At 46.0% G+C, this 16882-nt stretch overlaps 1 protein-coding gene and 1 long non-coding RNA gene across 6 annotated transcripts in view; one reads left to right on the top strand and one right to left on the bottom strand.

The window, feature by feature from the left end:
* Positions 1–11108, bottom strand: part of SEPHS1 (selenophosphate synthetase 1) — a 23505-nt gene extending 12397 nt beyond the window's left edge. The window contains exons 1-4 of one of the 5 annotated variants that reach the window (XM_054695095.1): positions 10009–10126; positions 8105–8276; positions 7649–7916; positions 1924–2027 (exon numbers count right to left, since the gene is read on the bottom strand). In XM_054695095.1, the coding sequence (XP_054551070.1) occupies positions 1924–2027; positions 7649–7841 (297 nt within the window). In that variant the 5' untranslated portion in view covers positions 7842–7916; positions 8105–8276; positions 10009–10126. Of the gene's footprint in view, positions 1–1923; positions 2028–7648; positions 7917–8104; positions 9944–10004; positions 10127–10819 lie in introns of those variants that run through there. The other 4 variants (XM_037510622.2, XM_037510623.1, XM_037510624.2 and 1 more) reach the window with 4 other exon arrangements.
* Positions 9895–16882, top strand: part of LOC129145776 (uncharacterized) — a 24585-nt gene continuing 17597 nt past the window's right edge. The window contains exon 1 of the long non-coding RNA XR_008551808.1: positions 9895–9942. This is a non-coding gene — a long non-coding RNA (uncharacterized LOC129145776). The remainder of the gene's footprint in view (positions 9943–16882) is intronic.

Consider the following 16882-nt stretch of genomic DNA (forward strand, 5'->3'; position numbering starts at 1 on the left):
ATATAATTTTATTAACTATATAATTTTATAATTATATAACTATATAATATAATTTATATAATTTTATTATATAATTTTATTTAATAAATTAAATTTATTATTTAAATTTAAAATTGTACTCATCAGAAATGCAGTCATAATGATTTTGCCACTGGAAATTTTAGAAATATAAGCTGTCATTGTCTAGACAATAAAGAAGAAAATAACAGAATTATCTTCTGACATAAGGACAATCAAACTCCAAAGTGTATCATTCTCAGCACTTGTTTCACTGCTTGTTTAGATTTTCATTATGAATTCCTGACAAATCTAGCATAGCTCACTGGCCTTCTGTCACTCATTTTCCACTGTAACAAGAGCAACATCACTGGTTAAGGCTGCACTGATTACTGCCCTTCTGTTCTGGACTCTCTCAGCTGCTCTTAAAGACGCTACAACAGGATGGATTCTAACTCCAGTACCTCTTGCCACCTGGTCAGGCAGGATATATGGAATGTGGCATAGGCAGGCTCTCGCTAAAGGAGGACAGATGGATATGCAGAGGGAAACAGATTTCTGGGAACCTGTATGTTTGTCACTGGCACATGAGAAGTGAACACCGCTGCCGCACAGTCCCATTTACTATCTCATGGCCTGATTTCAGCAACCTAGGTGTACAGCAAAGACCTCTGGTATTTCAGAACAGATGAGCTGTCCCTAATCTCTTCATTAGCTCCACCTGGCTGTCAGGATGCAAGGGTTAAGTTTGGGGGCTGTCCTGATGGTATATGGGTTAAGTCTCAGCACTATCACCACTGTGCCTGAGTTCAATCCCCGGCAAGGGAACTGACCCACATGGTGCAACACACCTCTCCTGTCTCACCCACTACTCCCCTTAGCAGTGTGTTTCAGTAGCTCTGCCTGTTCTGCTCCCCACTCTGTCTCTGGTGAATCCTCTCACACCCCCACCCGTATCTGGCCTACACCCTAGTTCTATGCATCAATAATAAATCTTTAAAAAAGGGAAGAAAGGGTCAAGTTTGGATAGATCAAAGAGTTGCTGGCCAAGCCATACAACAATTGGGAAGTGTATTGAAGCAGAGTACGATTGGAGTTAGGAACTGTAATTCAGCAGTTCAGACTTACTCTACAGTGGCAAATCACATAGGGGAGGCAGTAGTGATCAAATCAAGATAAATGATCAAGAAGTCTAATTGTGATGAGATACTGAGCTCTTTTTTTTCTGCAGGGAAACATCTAGGATCAGTCCTATCACAGGGTATGGCTATATCTCTATCCTGAATCACAGGAGCGTAGGATTTACAAATGTCAACTGAAAGAAAAAACTACAGTGGGCCTCCCTGGTGGCGCAGCGGTTGAGCGCTGGGTTGCAAAGCTGCCCGCAGCCTCTGCGGCGCCGGTTCGATCCCTGGCTGCTCCCCGGCCACCAGAGGAGGGTCCCACATGGCGCACAGACCTCTCCTGCCGCCCGCTGCTCCCCTCAGCAGTGTACTTCGGTCCTTCTGCCTGCTCTGCTCCCTGCTCTGGCTCTGGTGAATTCTCTCACCCTCCCGTGCTTCTGACTGTACCCAGTGCTTGTATAAATAAATAAATAAATCTTAAAAAAAAAAGAAAAAAAAAAAAAACGAAAAAAAAAAGAAAAAACTACAGAAACGTCAGTCAACACTCAGTAGACAACATATGTTCCTGCACAGAATATACTCAGTGCACAAAAGTAGCTGGGGACTAGCCCACATTTGCGTACGGTCAAGTATAAGCAGGGGGTGGGACCAACTGATGCTGTGGAGTCAGGGCAGGGGCAAGCGGACCACAATTCAGACAAAACGAAAACATAGCAAGTACACACTTATTCAAACCCCAGCCACAACCCAAAGCCAAAGGAATAAGCAGTTCCAGATGCAAAACACATTAAGTCAAACTCACCATCATGTAAGGATCATCGACAATAGGGTAAATGTAATCTGTGGTTTGAACCAAGGAAAGACCGCCATGCCTCAAAGGAATGACACACGTATCCATTCCAATACCTGCAAAGATGGAATCATCATCATCCAAAATCAAAGGAAAAGACATTTCATTTTATATCATCATGTTCTGAACAGAAGAGTTGCAGAAAAGACTTATGGACACTGCACACTGCCAATAAAGCAATGTGTTTCCTATCAAGAAGCATAACTGAAGTAAATGTGAAACATAAGTAGCTTAAGATAGAAAATAAGAATAAAATTTGTTAGTCACAAAGACTCAACTTCAAGATGGTACAATTTTTAGAGCTTAATGATGCCTTGAAGAGAACTCTCTCTTTGCATTACCCTATCATGCAACTGGTACCATAGGTAATTTCTTTGAAAATTATAATAGCATAACTGGAACTTAGGTTGTTGTAGCTATAGTTCCTTTGAGCATGTCTTTGGCATTATTCTGTTTTCTCAACAGAAAATACAAAAGCCTATTATTAGGTCTACATGCTAGTCATAAATGAAAATAGACAAGAAAACAGGGGTTTGAGCCTTCTCTTCAAGCATGTTTATAAGCACTGTGGCCACTACATGAAGCACCACAGTTTCCCAAAAGCATTTTTTAGGTGGAATTCTTTAAATTTCCCTGTACAAAGCTCATGTCACCTTTATGACTGGGGTAAGAATATGGTAAATAAGCTTTAGGAAATAGTTCAATTTTTAGAAGATTGTTTCTAAACATTTAGAAAGATAAACTGATAGGTTAATTAGAGATAGTCCCTTTCTCTATATCAGTCTACAATCTATCAAGCTATTGTAGGCTACCTTTCTTTTTTTTAATTTTTTTTTAAAAAAAATTTGTTTGTTTGTTTGTTCAAGCACTGGGTACAGTCAGAAGAGGGGGAGGGTGAGAGAATTCACCAGAGCCAGAGCTGGGAACAGAGCAGGCAGAAGGACCTAAGTACAATGCTGAGGGGAGCAGCGGGCGGCAGGAGAGGTCTGCACGCCATGTGGGACCCTCCTCCAATGGCCAGGGAGCAGCCTGGGATCGAAACGGCACTGCAGAGGCTGCGGGCAGCTTCGCAACCCAGCGCTCAACCGCTGTGCCACTGGGGAGGCCCAGGTTACCTTTCTTTTAAAATCACTTGGAAAGGGCCTCCCTGGTGGCACAAGGGGTTAAGTACAGAACTACGAAGCAATCTGCAGCCTCTGCAGCAAAAGTTCGATCCCTGGCTGGCCAGGGAGCAACCCATATTGTGCAGCAGTGCAGCAGACCTCTCGACTTGCCCACTGCTCCCCTCAGCAGTGTATTTCAGTCAATCTGTCTGTTGTGTTCCCCACTCTGTTTCTGGTGAATCCTCTCACCCCCCACACCTCTGGCCTGTACCCCAGTTCTTTTATGCATAAATAATCTAAAAAAATAAATAAAAATAAAAGAAAATCTCCTGAAAAGCAGACATTTTACCAATCCACACTGGCTTTCCCAACAGCAAGCTGAATACAGAGTACTTCTCTAAACCTACTCAAAAGGACATCCTCTGCCCCCCTAGAAAGTATTTCAAATTTTGCAGTCCAACAGCAAATGACAGAAAAAAAATCATGATGGAGTACAAAAGGCAGCGAGTGGATGCTAGCCTCCAAATTCAGAATTCCAATGGAGTAAGAACAAATCACTCTGACTTACTAACACGGAGACACAACTTTCATACTTTGTGCAAATGAAACAGGTATCTCAGCACCAAGATGGCAACAAACCCAACAGAGGCCCAGTCACAGGTACCACCATCTGTTCAGGTCTTGGTCAAGTTTAATAAAAAGACTTGGCAAAGACTGGCTGACTTTTTACTAAACTAGAAGGCAAAGCAGAAACTCTTGGACTATGAGTTAAGGGAATGAAGAATTTAGTCTCAAAATGTCGTCTCACAAATTTGTCAGTGGAGCACTTCCCCAGTGAAGGGTTTTCATCCGTACAGAAAGGGTGCAATAATTCATGGAGGGAGTGCATGTGTGTTTGTGTGCAGCAGCCCAGAAGCTTCACCTAAGAATGTTCTTCAGCACTTAAGCATAGTAAGGCAAGAACGACACTGTAACTTCTATCAACTCTCCCTAAATTGGTAATTCCAACAACTGGTTATTCTGAGCACATTACTAATCCCTCTGGAAACTAGCCGAATATTGTTTCCTTTTAGGTTTTCATTAAACTACAGGACCAAAGACACTAAAAACTAAGTTGCTGAATGTTAGCTTTAAATGTTCCTAATTTGGGGCCTCCCTGGTGGCGCAAGGGGTTAAGATGCAACCTATGAGGCTGTCCGCAACCTCTGCAGCATGAGTTCAATCCCCAGCCAGCCAGGGAGCAGCCCACATGGCCAGGTAGACCTCTCCTGACTCACCTGCTTCTCCCCTCAGCAGTGTATTTCAGGCAATCCTCCTGTTCCCCACTCTGTCTCTGGTGAATCCTCACACCCCCCACACACCTCTGGCCTGTACCCCAGCTCTTGTACACATAAATAACTAAATCTTAAAGAAATAAAATAAAAATAAATGTTCCTAATTTGGGTAATCTTTATTTTGAATTAAATATTTGATTTGTAACTATTTAATTTCTATTTATACCTAGCATCAGAGCACTGCAACTGATGACTCTAGAGCACGTTCCTAGGGCTGAAGAGCAACTCATATCACCCACGTCTTCTTTCACAACCGTGACACCACTTTCTAGCACCAGGCCTCGTGCTATCCAACAGGGTAGCTGCTGGCCATATGTGATTCTCAAGCAGGTGAAATGTGGTTATTCTAAGTTGAGAGGTGCTTTAAGTATAAAATACACACCAGATTTCATACAGTTAGTACCAGGATAACCAAAATCTCATCAGTAATGTTTTAGATTAGTTGTGTGTTGAAATGACATTTTTAACATATTAGGTTAAATAAAATATATAATTAATTTCACCTGTCCTGTTGTGTTGTTTTTAATATGGCTACTTGAATATTAAACACCATGTCATATTTCTTTTAGTCACCATAACTGTAGTGATTGGGTAAACAAATCACCAACATATTTCAAGGAAGACATACAGAAGGCAAGCCTGAAGACAGGCCATGAAAAACTAGGGTATCAAATGAAAAGAGAGTCAAGGTAGAGGGCAAGAAGGAACAAAGGAAAATGCCAGGGAGTAGAGGAAGTCTTAAATGCCAGACCCAGCAGCGTACGTTTAATTATCAGTGAGCGATGGGGAATTCTAGAAGGTTTTCAGTAAAACTGAAACCACCCATCCAAAAAAATTACCCAAGATCACACTACCACCATGACCAGCAGCAGTCAATACTTGAAAATGCTAAGTACCAGGTGAAAGTTGTACCAGGTTTTAAGAGACACCGATTTTAACATTTCTTTAGTTAGAAAACATCTGAAAAAAAGTGTACATTCAAAAATTGTTATAATTCAAAAAAATGTACAGAAGCAAGTGAATACATGTGTATACATCTATATACATATACATATGTATTCTGAATGTGGGTACAGACACACATAGTAGGTACATATGCATGTATTTTCTGATACTCAACAATTAGACACAGTATTATTATACCATTTTACAGACTGGGAAATTGAGGCTTGAGGTTAAGCAATGTGCAAAAAATTAGTGGTATGTCAGGAGGTGATTATAAAGGTGATTACAAAGCAAAGTCTTGGCCATCAACACATACACCACCGCTGCAGGAGATTTTAGTCATACACCACTGCTGCAGGAGATTTTAGTTCTATGCTTTGGCGCTTCCTTCAGCATCCAACTGCTTGTAGTCAGGGGTCCATCAGCTCCCAGGGACTACCATGAATGCAAAAATTGGTGGGGGGTGCATTTTTCTGGCTAAGGGTCACAGTTTTCATTTACATCTCAAAAGCCATCTGTGACCAGACTCCTTCACCTTTGTGTTCTTATATCTGCTTTTTCCTGTCTCTTCTCATACAGTCAGGCATCCATTTCCCTTTGCCACTTCTAAGAGTTACAGCTGAAGCAGTTCCTCTACCTCTAACACTTTTCGAATTAGAAACCAGACGGCAAGCAGTATGGCAGGTAGAGGAAATAGAAGTTCAGACCCTGAGAGACAGGGAGCAGGTTATTGGCCTTCCTGAGGGTCATGGAGCTGCTGCAAAGCCCAAAGGATCCAGGCCGTTATCAAAGTTCTTAACAGTGCCAGGCATGGCCAAGTGCTCAGTAAATGCTCCACAAGGTCAACAGGGAAGTCATAAGAGAAATGATTACTTTATCCATGAGGTTTCCAATTGCACATATTTTTGCCCATATGGTAGTTTCTTTTTCCTGACAAAGTTACTAAAGGGCTTTCTCAGTATATTCTTATTTCTCGACATGGGCACAGACCTTCAATCCAACTCGTTCACATGCTATTTCTCTATAGTTTGGACACCAGCTAGATGAGTAAGATCTTCAAACTAAGCTCTCTCTGCAGGCACCAGAGGTGCGGTGTGGGTCTTCCTCTCTCTCCACCAAAGCAACTGCTTTGTATGCCAGGGGAGAAAGGAGTAAATACCCTGAGTTCAGAACCCAGGTTGCAAGATAAGTCTTTAAAATAAACAAAGGAGCAAAAATAAATGAAATTAAAAACCTTATGTAAAAAAGCTGATCAAGGGCCTCCCCGGTTGCGCAGCGGTGGCGCAGCGGTTGAGCGCTGGGTTGCGAAGCTGCCCGCAGCCTCTGCAGCGCCAGTTTGATCCCCGGCTGCTCCCCGGCCACCAGAGGAGGGTCCCACATGGCACGCAGGCCTCTCCTGCTGCCCGCTGCTCCCCTCAGCAGTGTACTTCGGTTCTTCTGCCTGCTCTGCTCCCCGCTCTGGCTCTGGTGAATTCTCTCACCCTCCCATGCTTCTGACTGTACCCAGTGCTTGTATAAATAAATAAATAAATCTTAAAAAGAAAAAAAAAAAAAAAAAAAAAAGCTGATCAAGTCACACACTAACTAGAAAACTTCTAAACTCCTGGAATGCACAGCAAAAACTCAAAAGGCAAAGTGATCATGATCCTGCATAACAAACCATACAAGAAAAGCCAACAAAAGCCAAATAGTCTGGAATTTCTTTCTGATTTTTATGTTTGGGAAAAGGCAAACCACTAATGACATCCAAAATTTAGTACAAAAACACAAAGCTCAGTTCCAGATGCTATTCTAGACTGCACGCAGTCTTCTCCCGATCTCTGTGGGAGCAGTTTCCCCTCTCTCTTCGTAAGATCTTTCCAAACAATGCATACTGCAGAGGGCCCCCCAAATTCCCAGCCAACACAGGCACTGTTTTCAAAGAACTGCACAAGAATACTTAAGTAAGTACCACTCCTAGAGTAATGGGGAGAATGCAAGTGTTTTAAGGAGAATTCTAGGATAAAGGAGCTTGCTTAATCCTCAACTAACCAAAAATTTCATTTTAATAAAAACTGCTTTCACTGTTTTATAATCATCTCAATCACCTACTTGCTTTTCAATTACTTCCTACAAATAAGTTACAATAATGTAACCCTGCTTTGCTTTTTGGAGTCTTCTCATAGAATTTTATTTATTTATTTTTTTTAAAAAAGACAACATGGGAGGAGTGAAGTCTGGTTTTTGAGTCACTGCCTTCACTGTAGGTCAAGATGCTTTACTGGGAAAAGCTTCAAAGAAATGTGGTGCACATACCAAGTCTTGGCATAACGGCGCCCAGAAATTGCTCATCTTCTTGGAAGTGGTTCTCCTGTAAGGATTCCAGCAATTTCTGCAGGACATCTTGGGGCACTTTGCAGCCTGTGCCCTTGAGTTCAGTGAATCTGGTTAGCCGGAAGCTCTTGTCCAATTCATAACTTTCCGGGTTAAAGGACTCCCGCGTAGACATGGTTCTTGGGCACACACACCTCAAAGCTGACTCCTCCCTTCCTTCTCTAGTCAGCTGGTTGCTTTATAGATTCACCTGGGAGCACCAAAACACAAAGACACCATTAAGAGTGTTCTCAGGAGTACCTGCCAGGTACCAATTGACTACAGTGAAAAGCACATGTGAGAAAAACTAAGCCCACAAGGACGGGGCAGTTTAGCGCCACAACAGTTTGTGACAGTGATGCATAAACTAGAACAAGCCATTTTAAAACATGACTATACCATTATAGATATCTTCTAGGAAGATCTGGTGTCTGGAGTGTTGTTATAATTGAGAATCCAAAGGGTAAGGAGAAAGTGCTCCTCTGAAGAAGGAGGGGTGACCAGCAGGCTGACATGAATGACACAGAACCCAAAGTTCCTTTTAGGCACTTCATCTGTCAACCTGGAAGGACTATGTGTAGAAATTAGACCTCCTGGTAAAGTGACTTTTCTGAATAACTTTTTTTTTTTTACATAGAAGAACTGGAGTGCAGGCCAGAGATGGGGGGTGGGGGGTTGAGAAGAGTCACCAGAGACAGACTGGGGAGCAGAACTGCAAATCCAGTGAAATAACAACCTTTTGATTTCTTTTGCTAGCTCAAACAGAACCAAAAAAAAAACTAATAAAATTGTGCGGGGTGATGGGGAAAGGACACTGATGGAAATGAATTCTTCATGATGCTAAATCCCATTTTAGAAAAACCTATTCTCACTCTGACCCAAAAGTATACAAGATTCAAAACTAATAGGAATCCTCACTAAAGAACACAACTTAAAAACCAGAATGGCTCATTTGGTTCAGCAAGGTTCATTTTCAAGAGAGCAGTGGAAAATTCTCTGATGTTTTAATGTAGTGTTATTTCCTAGAAAGCAAACATCCCGCCCAACAAACCAGTACACACACATCATTGACAAAATATGCTACTGCTCACTGCTTTTCAATGCAGAACTAAAACGATAATTTAAACTTTACTGAATCACTAGCATTTATGGTTACTCGGTACCACCAGAAGTTTCTGGAACAAGTTCCTCTAAGGTTGAAGTCATTAGGGCTAAGCCAAAAACTTAACACATGCTTCTAAGGGTTTATAATCCTCCAGAATGATACTTTATTGGGCATGGAATTACAGACACCCCAAGTTTTAGAGTCAGTTTCCCCTATAAAATTTATGACTTAAAAACATAATTCCCATTTCTAGTTTTCAGTCTCCTGGGAAGCACATCACTCATTTAAAATAAATCTCACAAAGCTCGAATTTGGGCAGTAATCCAAACTGTCTTCACCAAAAACATATTTGGGATGAGTAATGATTTCTGTTTGAAACCAACAAATGTACAGGAGTTAAATTTTCCAAAATCCCAATAAAACCACCTGATCAAAAAGCGGGCGGAAGCAGAGCAAAGCAAGTTACCGACAGGGGCGGTTTGAAGCCATTTTAAAGTTAGGAAAAGTCTAAAAGCACTTAGACTTGGAGGGATTTGGAACAAAAAACAAGAGTCCTTTCCTTCCAAAATGCTTCCCGTTCAACACCGCCTCACTCCTACCAGGAAAATAAAATCCAACTCACGAGTCACTCAGTTATTTTTCTACTTCCAATCCCCATGCAAAAAAAAAAAAAAAAAAAAAAAGGGAAAAAAAAAGAGGAAAACAAACCCGGGAGGGGAATTTGGAGGACTAATTTTCCTTGAAACAGATTTCCCCAAATTTCTGTAGAGGAAAAAAAGTTTAAAACACCATCAGTCCAGAGAGCACTCAGGACTTAAAATTCCAAATGGAACGGAAGGCGACAAGCCACCCACACATTCGAACCATAGAAAAAATAAATTCATACATATTTGGAGGGGGGTGGGGGGTGAGAAAGGTGGGTGCCAGTGGGGGGGGGGTGCTAAGAGTTCACAGCGACCTGGGGCAGGACATTTGCATCCTAAGCGAGTCCACCTCAACCTAGCAGCCGCACGTTTACACCTTTAAAACAATGCCATGAATATTTAAAGAGGAGTTAACTCTTTCCTTGGCGGCCACGTTTAAATTGTTTTAAACGTGTGTGCACAGCGAGGTGCACAGCTGGGGGAGCGCGGTAAGCTGGGGGGGGGGTGAGGGGGGGGGGGGGAGAGGGTGCAGCCCCAGCCCGGTACCTACCTACCCCCAAGCCCCCAAGCCCAGAAAACAAACAAAGGGGCGGCCACCGCGACGAGGGCGTCGGGGCCAGGTGCCCGCCATGAAGCGCACGTCGAGGCGGCGGCCGGAGCGCGGAGGCCGAGCTCGGGGACACCTTAAATCTCAGGCCGCCGCCTTGCAAGGCCGACCCGGCCCGGGCCGCGGTCTTTGTGCGGCGCGGCGCGCCGGTCGCGGCGGGGCTGACGCGGCGGCTGGAGCCGGCGGGGCCATGCCCGCCCGCGCGCCCGCTCGACGGCGGCGGCGGCGGGAACGGCGCGGGGCCCACGCACCGCCAAGCGGCCGCGGCGAGACCCCGGCCCGCCCCAGCGCGGGCGCCCCGGGCCAGGCGGCCCCCGCGGGCCTGAGGGAAGCGCGCGTGGGGGGCGGGGAGGGCCCGGAGGCGCCGCGCGCCGAGCCCGGGAGACCGGGCTGGGCTCTCCCGCCGCGTGCGCGGGCCGCGGCCGCCGCCGCGCAAAAATGTCGGCGGGCGAAAAAATTAACCCCTGCGTCTCCGCCGCCGCCCTCCCCCTCCACTCCTCCCCCGCCCTCTGCTCCCCCCCGCCTTCCCCGGCTCCGCGCGGCGGCGGCGGCGCGGGCGGTGCTTCTTTTTTAAAGCGGCCCCACCAAGCCCTGGCTCTGCCCCTCTCCAGGCAGTGCTGGAGAGCGCCGGCCGCGCGCGGCTTCCCGGCGGGTCCGGGCGGCCCGGAGGGGGCTCCGCACGGCCGCCATGGGCCTGCGGACGAATATTCCCCTTTAAGCCTGGCGTCTCGCCCCCCCTCCCTAAGCCAGGCGCTTACCGGTTCGCTTTGCGCCTCCTCCTCCCGAAAACGGGCCGCGGGCCGCTCCCACAATGCACCGGGCGCGGCCGGGCTCCCTTAAGCGTCGCCTGAATAAAAATGCCGCTCCCGGCGGAGGGCCCCGGGCCGCGCCTGGGCGTCGCGGGGGCTCGGCCTGGCTCGGCGGGCCCCTGCCGGGAACGGGGCCGCCGCGCTCCGCCGTGCGCCGCGCGTGAGGGGCCTTTAAGGGCCGGCTACCTCCCTTTAAGAGGCGGCGGGCCGCGGCCGGAGCGGCTCGGTGGCTGCGTGCGGCCCGGGAAGGGGGCGGGGGCGATGTGCAGGCCCGAGCGCGGCAATGATTGGTCTCGGGGGAGGGGTGGGGGGTTGCAAGCCCGAGGAGCGGTGGCATCCGTTGCATGATGCAAAAAGGATTGATTTCAAAAGTTGCGAGTTGCATTGGCAGCAGCCTTTGGCGCCCAGGCCACCTACTTTCCTCGAACCGCTGGAAGGGCCGGGAATGTTTTCCAAAACCCGGCCGGGCTCGGCCGCGCCGCGCTCTGCAGGACGCTGGTACCTGCAGCCCGAGCGCTCCCGGCGTTTGCACTGCAGGACAATGACCGTGGCAACGGTTTGAAAACCAGTGCAGGAGAGGAAAAGCCGCCACTACTGCAATGAAAAGATTTTTCGAATGCAAAGGGCGCGTTTGCTTCATAACAGGAGCCACCGTGTCTCCTGCTATTGTTCAGCCCGGCCTGGGCGATAACACGAGCCTTAGTGACTGTGCACATGTCCCGCAAAGTTTCTGGAACGTTTAATTGGTGGGTAGAAAGTGAGAGCTTAAGGTCCCTCAGTTACATTGTTTGCTGTGCACATGTCCAAGTAAACATGGCAGCCTGAGGCTGCATGTGTTTGCATGAACATCGGTGGGGTGCTGTGGCTTGCGAAATGACTTCAGGTTTCTTTGCAACTTTCGAATGCATTACCGATGTAATAGGAAAACATTTTGCTTTATGGTAGTTCTGGAAGGGCTTCCCTTAAAATGGGGAAGCGTAGAGGGATGCCGACCAAACTTTGCTAGAGTGGTTCGGTATTTTCCAAATGTGTTTTGGGGCAGGAATATTTTTGGTAGCTGAACTGTCTTTTTAGTTGCTATCGGGTTTTTAATCTACGCAGGTGCTCTTTCCATGCTTAATATTTCTGCTTCAAGATTCCCCAGAGTTTTCATCCAGGTGAGGACGCACCAGGGGCTGCAGCCTACAACAGCCGGCTGACTCCGGCTACTTTTTCCCCTTTGTGTCCTTTTTCGCCACCTCTACAGTAGGTTGGGAAAGAGCGGACAAACCTGGTTGTTTATAATATGTCGGACTTTTATAAGAATGGCATAACCCTGAGGTTGACAGACCTGAATTTGCCTCTGAATTACCGGAAGACACCTGTACACACAATCCCCAGGTAACACTCCAGACCTCCTGGATGAGCGGGGAGGGGATCAAGAAGCTTTATTTCCCTCATTTTTCCCTGTTTAAATATATATATATTTTTTAAGCAAAGAGCATCACCACTAGAAAGAAATTTTGGGAAATTAGGGAGAAGGTGGTTAGGGCCGTAAGTGAAGAAGTGTGTGTCAATTTATTTATGGCACAATTAGAAGAGGTTGTTGGGTTTGCTTTTCACAAATTTAGTTTCTGAAAAGGACTGACCATATCTGAAAGTGTGCCCTCTCCCAGAGGGAAAACCGCCCACATGTCTAGTTAGGAGGTAATTGTAATAGTCAAACTTGGAGACCGTGTACTTGAACTGTAGCAGTGGCTGGAATGCCAATCAAAGAAAGGATTTGAAGTGATTGTTTGGCTGGAGGAAAAAAGCATAAATGACTGCCAATTTTCTAGTTTGGTGAAACTGGATGTGTAGTGATGGCACTAACTGAAATGAGAACTACTGAAAGGCAAACAAGTTCTGGAGTTCTGTTTTGGAAATACTAAATTTCAGGTGCTTACCAGATATACCAGCAAAAAGCAATTGGTAAATCAAGATCTGGCTATGGGGGTTGGGCTCTGACCTTGACTTGCAAATGTAGATCCATCAGCATGTAAATAGAGTCTGAAGCCCCGGATTATCTAAGAGGAAGAGTTCAGGGAAAAAGTGGATGAGACCTTGGACAGAGCCCTGCAGAGTTTCAAAATTGAAAAGCTTGGTGATTAAGAGATTGAACTCTGCTGAGTCTGTGGGAGGTTAGCATCACCAGTGGGGGGCTCAGTAATCTTTGCAGCATCAGAGTAGGAGCTATTAGCAGCTCCAGAACAATTCAAGTCAATTCTGAACAGAGGCTCTAGACTCTTGACTAAGCCACAATTCACCGATTCATCTAGAGCTAGTCTACATACAACCTTGGGGGGGACAAAAAGTCCACTAGATCTCTTGTCCCTCTCCACTCTTGTGTTTCCCCTAAACACATCCCTCTCCTTCCACATTACTTTGTTCTCTGTTTCTCCCCAGTCTTTTTTTCCCACCGACCTTTTTATGAGTCTTCCCTAGTGGGCACATCAGAATCCCATCTCCCCTGGGTTCTCTTTGTCCTGCTAGTTCCGCATGAAAGGTGGTTAATACAACCCAGGGGGGCTTGTTAAAAATACAAATTTACCAACCCCACTACAAGTTATATCTGGCAGTTGTAATGGGTTGAATTGTGGTACAGATTCTTTGCTTGACTGATCTTTATTCAGGTTCCTGAAACTTCTGTGTACTTTTCTTATAAATTCTAGTTTTAGCAAGAAACCCCCCCCCGTTCCCTCCCCCCCCCCCCTTACACACACACCGATGTGATCAGATTCCTCATCCTCTACCATCTCCCGGGTAATATATGACCTTGACCTGCTTGAAAACCCTGTAATATCAGATTAATCAGAATCCCTATTATTTTCTATCCACTGTCTTTGCACCCTGTTCCTTGCCTATAAATTCCCATTTGCCCATGCTGCCTAATTCCCTTGTGCCCTGCCTCCACTGGAGTTGAGGAGACTCTGGTCTCCCTGGCTCACAGAGGCAGGCTGAGAGTACCAAGCGGGCAGGTAATAGGTGTGATGATGTCAATGGGCTGGAAACTTCAAGAGAATTCAGAGGTGGGCTAGGCAGCCATGTGGGCCTGCCAGCAGACTGCAGCAGTACGCCCAGCTGTCCGTGGTCAAGCTAAGTTTCTAACCGGAGCTAAGTTCAGGGCCTGGTGACTACCCTTGAGGGCTTCCCTGCAGCATTTGAGGGCATTAAATGTTCTCATTTTTAAAACCCTCTAGGTTTGAGGTTTGCTCTTCCCTCATTCTCCTAATCACGTTGGCTACTTCTTGATCTTTTTTTGATGGCTCCTCGTTGCCCTTCAGGTGTTCAAAAGTAAAATATCTCAAAAAAATTTTTTTGAAGATTTATTTATGTATACAAGAATTGGGGTACAGGCCAGAGGTGCAGGGGGTGAGAGGATTCACCAGAGACAGAGCAGGGAACAGAACAGGCAGATCTACCGAAGTACACTGCTGAGGGTGTTATAGAGCAGCCTTAGGACATCTGTAGGGTAAAGAAAATATCAGGCTTTTCTGCCCTTCCACCATCAGGATAGATGATGGATCCTTGTCCTGAATGCATGCCTAATGGCGGGCACCTGGAATAGGGTGTGGGCATAGGTAGATGGGATTCAGCTGAGCTAAGACTGTGCTTATAAGGGCGGCGTCACGGGGACGCCAGCAGTAGCAATAGCAGCGGCAGCAGCAGCACCAGCAGCACCAGTAGCAGCAGCGGCAGCCGAGAAGCAGCAGAAGGAACTCCAGAGAGCTCAGATAGAGTGAAGACTTGCTGGGGGCTGGGAGGCCTGCCAGCCTCCCAGCCCCCCAGCCAGTACCCCCTGCCATATGCCTGGTGAACCCCAAATAAAAAACCTGCAAAACTACTGAGGACTCTGACTCCTCCTTTACCCGGTCTGCGTGGGATCAGAAAACCTGCACCGTGTCCAGTTCCTGCCCTTACAACATTCTTTTCCCCCTAACAAGGGGAGCAGCCGGCGAGTCGGGAGAGGTCTGCTGTGCCATGTGGGTAGCAACCTGGTCAGGGATCAAACTCGTGCTGCAGTGGCTGCGGATAGCTTCATAGGTTGTGTCTTAACCCCTGCACCACCAGAGAGGACCTCAAAATTTTTTGTACTGATTCATCTTGCAATATATTATTTTGGATATATTGGTTACATTACTGTAATTTTTTTTAATGTGGCTAGTTGACCATTTAAAATGACATAGGGGGCTCACAGTATATTTTTCCTGGACAGAACTGCTCTAGTAGATGCCCCAGAGTCCCAGACAGACATTTAACTTACATGAGTGTTCCACAAACACTTTGAACTCAGCATGTTCCAGACCAAAGTAATAATTTTCCTTCCGACCCTGCCCCCCTCCCATTTGACTCCCTTCTTGGTGAGTGAACAATTATCTGCTGCATTGCACATCCTAAAAGCCTGCACTTAACCCCAACCCCTCCCTTGTTCCAGCCTATACTACTATCAACTCCTACCTCCTTGATATTTTTCATAGCCAGACCCTCCCCTTCATTCCCACTTTTTCTGTCTTTGTTCATTTTCTCACTTTAACTATTGTGGAAGTATCCCAATTTGTGGTCTTTTTGCTGTGACTTTCACTTGTTTCCATCAGTCCGAAGTGATCAATGCTGCAGCAAAGATGTTTATCAAAGGCAAACCTGGTCCTTTTCTTTCCCTGCTTAAAATTTTTAAGAGCCTTCCATCACCTCTGACTCCATTTCTCAAGTATGGTAATCACTCATAGGTGTGCCCAGTTGATTTTAGGTGGTGTCTGGAAGAACATTTTATAGCTATGCATTAATCTTAACACATTGGAAAGATCCAACTAACACATAAAGCCTGTGATTTCATGGCCATCATTGTTTCAGGGGAAAAAAAAGTCAATTTAAAGAAAAATGTAGGGAAGTAATAGCACAGACTAAAGTAATAGCACTGGTCGAGTAAATAATAGCTCAAGATTTTAAACTGTACTAGATTCCCTAGTACAGTTTAAAAAAAACCACAAGCCTCTTCTAGTTTCTCTCTGCAAACTAGTCTCCACACCCCTGTTCCCCTTTCCACTCACACAGCCATGCTGAGCACTTACAGATCTCCAGGCTCACCACTTATTTTTCCACTTGGCATCTCAAAAGTGCCACTCTTGGGGGGCCTCCCTGGTGGTGCAAGGGTTCAGACCCAACCTATGGGGCGATCCATGGCCACTGCAGCACGAGTTCGATCCCGGGACGAGTTCAATCCTTGCTGGCCAGGGAGCAGCCCACATGGCATAGCAGACGTCTCCTAACTCGCCTGCTGCTCCCCTCAGGAGTGTACGTTGGTCAATCTGCCTGTCCTGTTCCCCACTCTGTCTCTGGTGAGTCCTCTCACTACCCCCCCACACCTCTGGCCTATACCCCAGCTCTTGTATTTATAAATAAATAAATCTTAAAAAAAAAAAAGTGCCACTTTTTTGCTTGTACCACCTTGCCCCGCTCCCCACTTCTAACAAATAAGACCTAAATTTATAAGGTTCTGTTCTAAATGGCTTCTCTGTGGAGAGATTTCTGACTACTCTGAAGGGAACAACCTTCCCTGGTAGACAGAATAATGCGACCATTACCACCAAGATGTCCACATCCTACCCATCTATGCATATGCTACAAAAAGGACTTTGCAGGTGGGATTAAATTAAGGATTTTTATGAGATTATCCTGTATTATGTGGACCAACATCATCACCAGGATCCTTATGAGTAGAGACGCAAGAGATCATGAAGAGATGTGATGATGAAGCAGAGGCCAGTGTGATCTGGGGCCATGAGCCAAGGACTGGGAAGCTTCTAGGAGCCTGAAAAGGCAAGGAAATGAATTCTCTCCTGGAGCCTCCAGAAGGAACACAGTCCTGCCAACCCACCTTGATCTTCTGAGATCCCAGACCATAAAGTAATCGGTGTTTTGTTGTTTTTTTTTTTTTTAAGATTTATTCATTTATGTGTACAGGCCAGAGGTGCAGGGGGTGAGAGGATTCACCAG

Source organism: Talpa occidentalis, unplaced genomic scaffold (assembly GCF_014898055.3).
Source record: "Talpa occidentalis isolate TD23 unplaced genomic scaffold, MPIMG_talOcc4v2.1 talOcc4.14, whole genome shotgun sequence".
Lineage (NCBI taxonomy): Eukaryota > Metazoa > Chordata > Mammalia > Eulipotyphla > Talpidae > Talpa > Talpa occidentalis.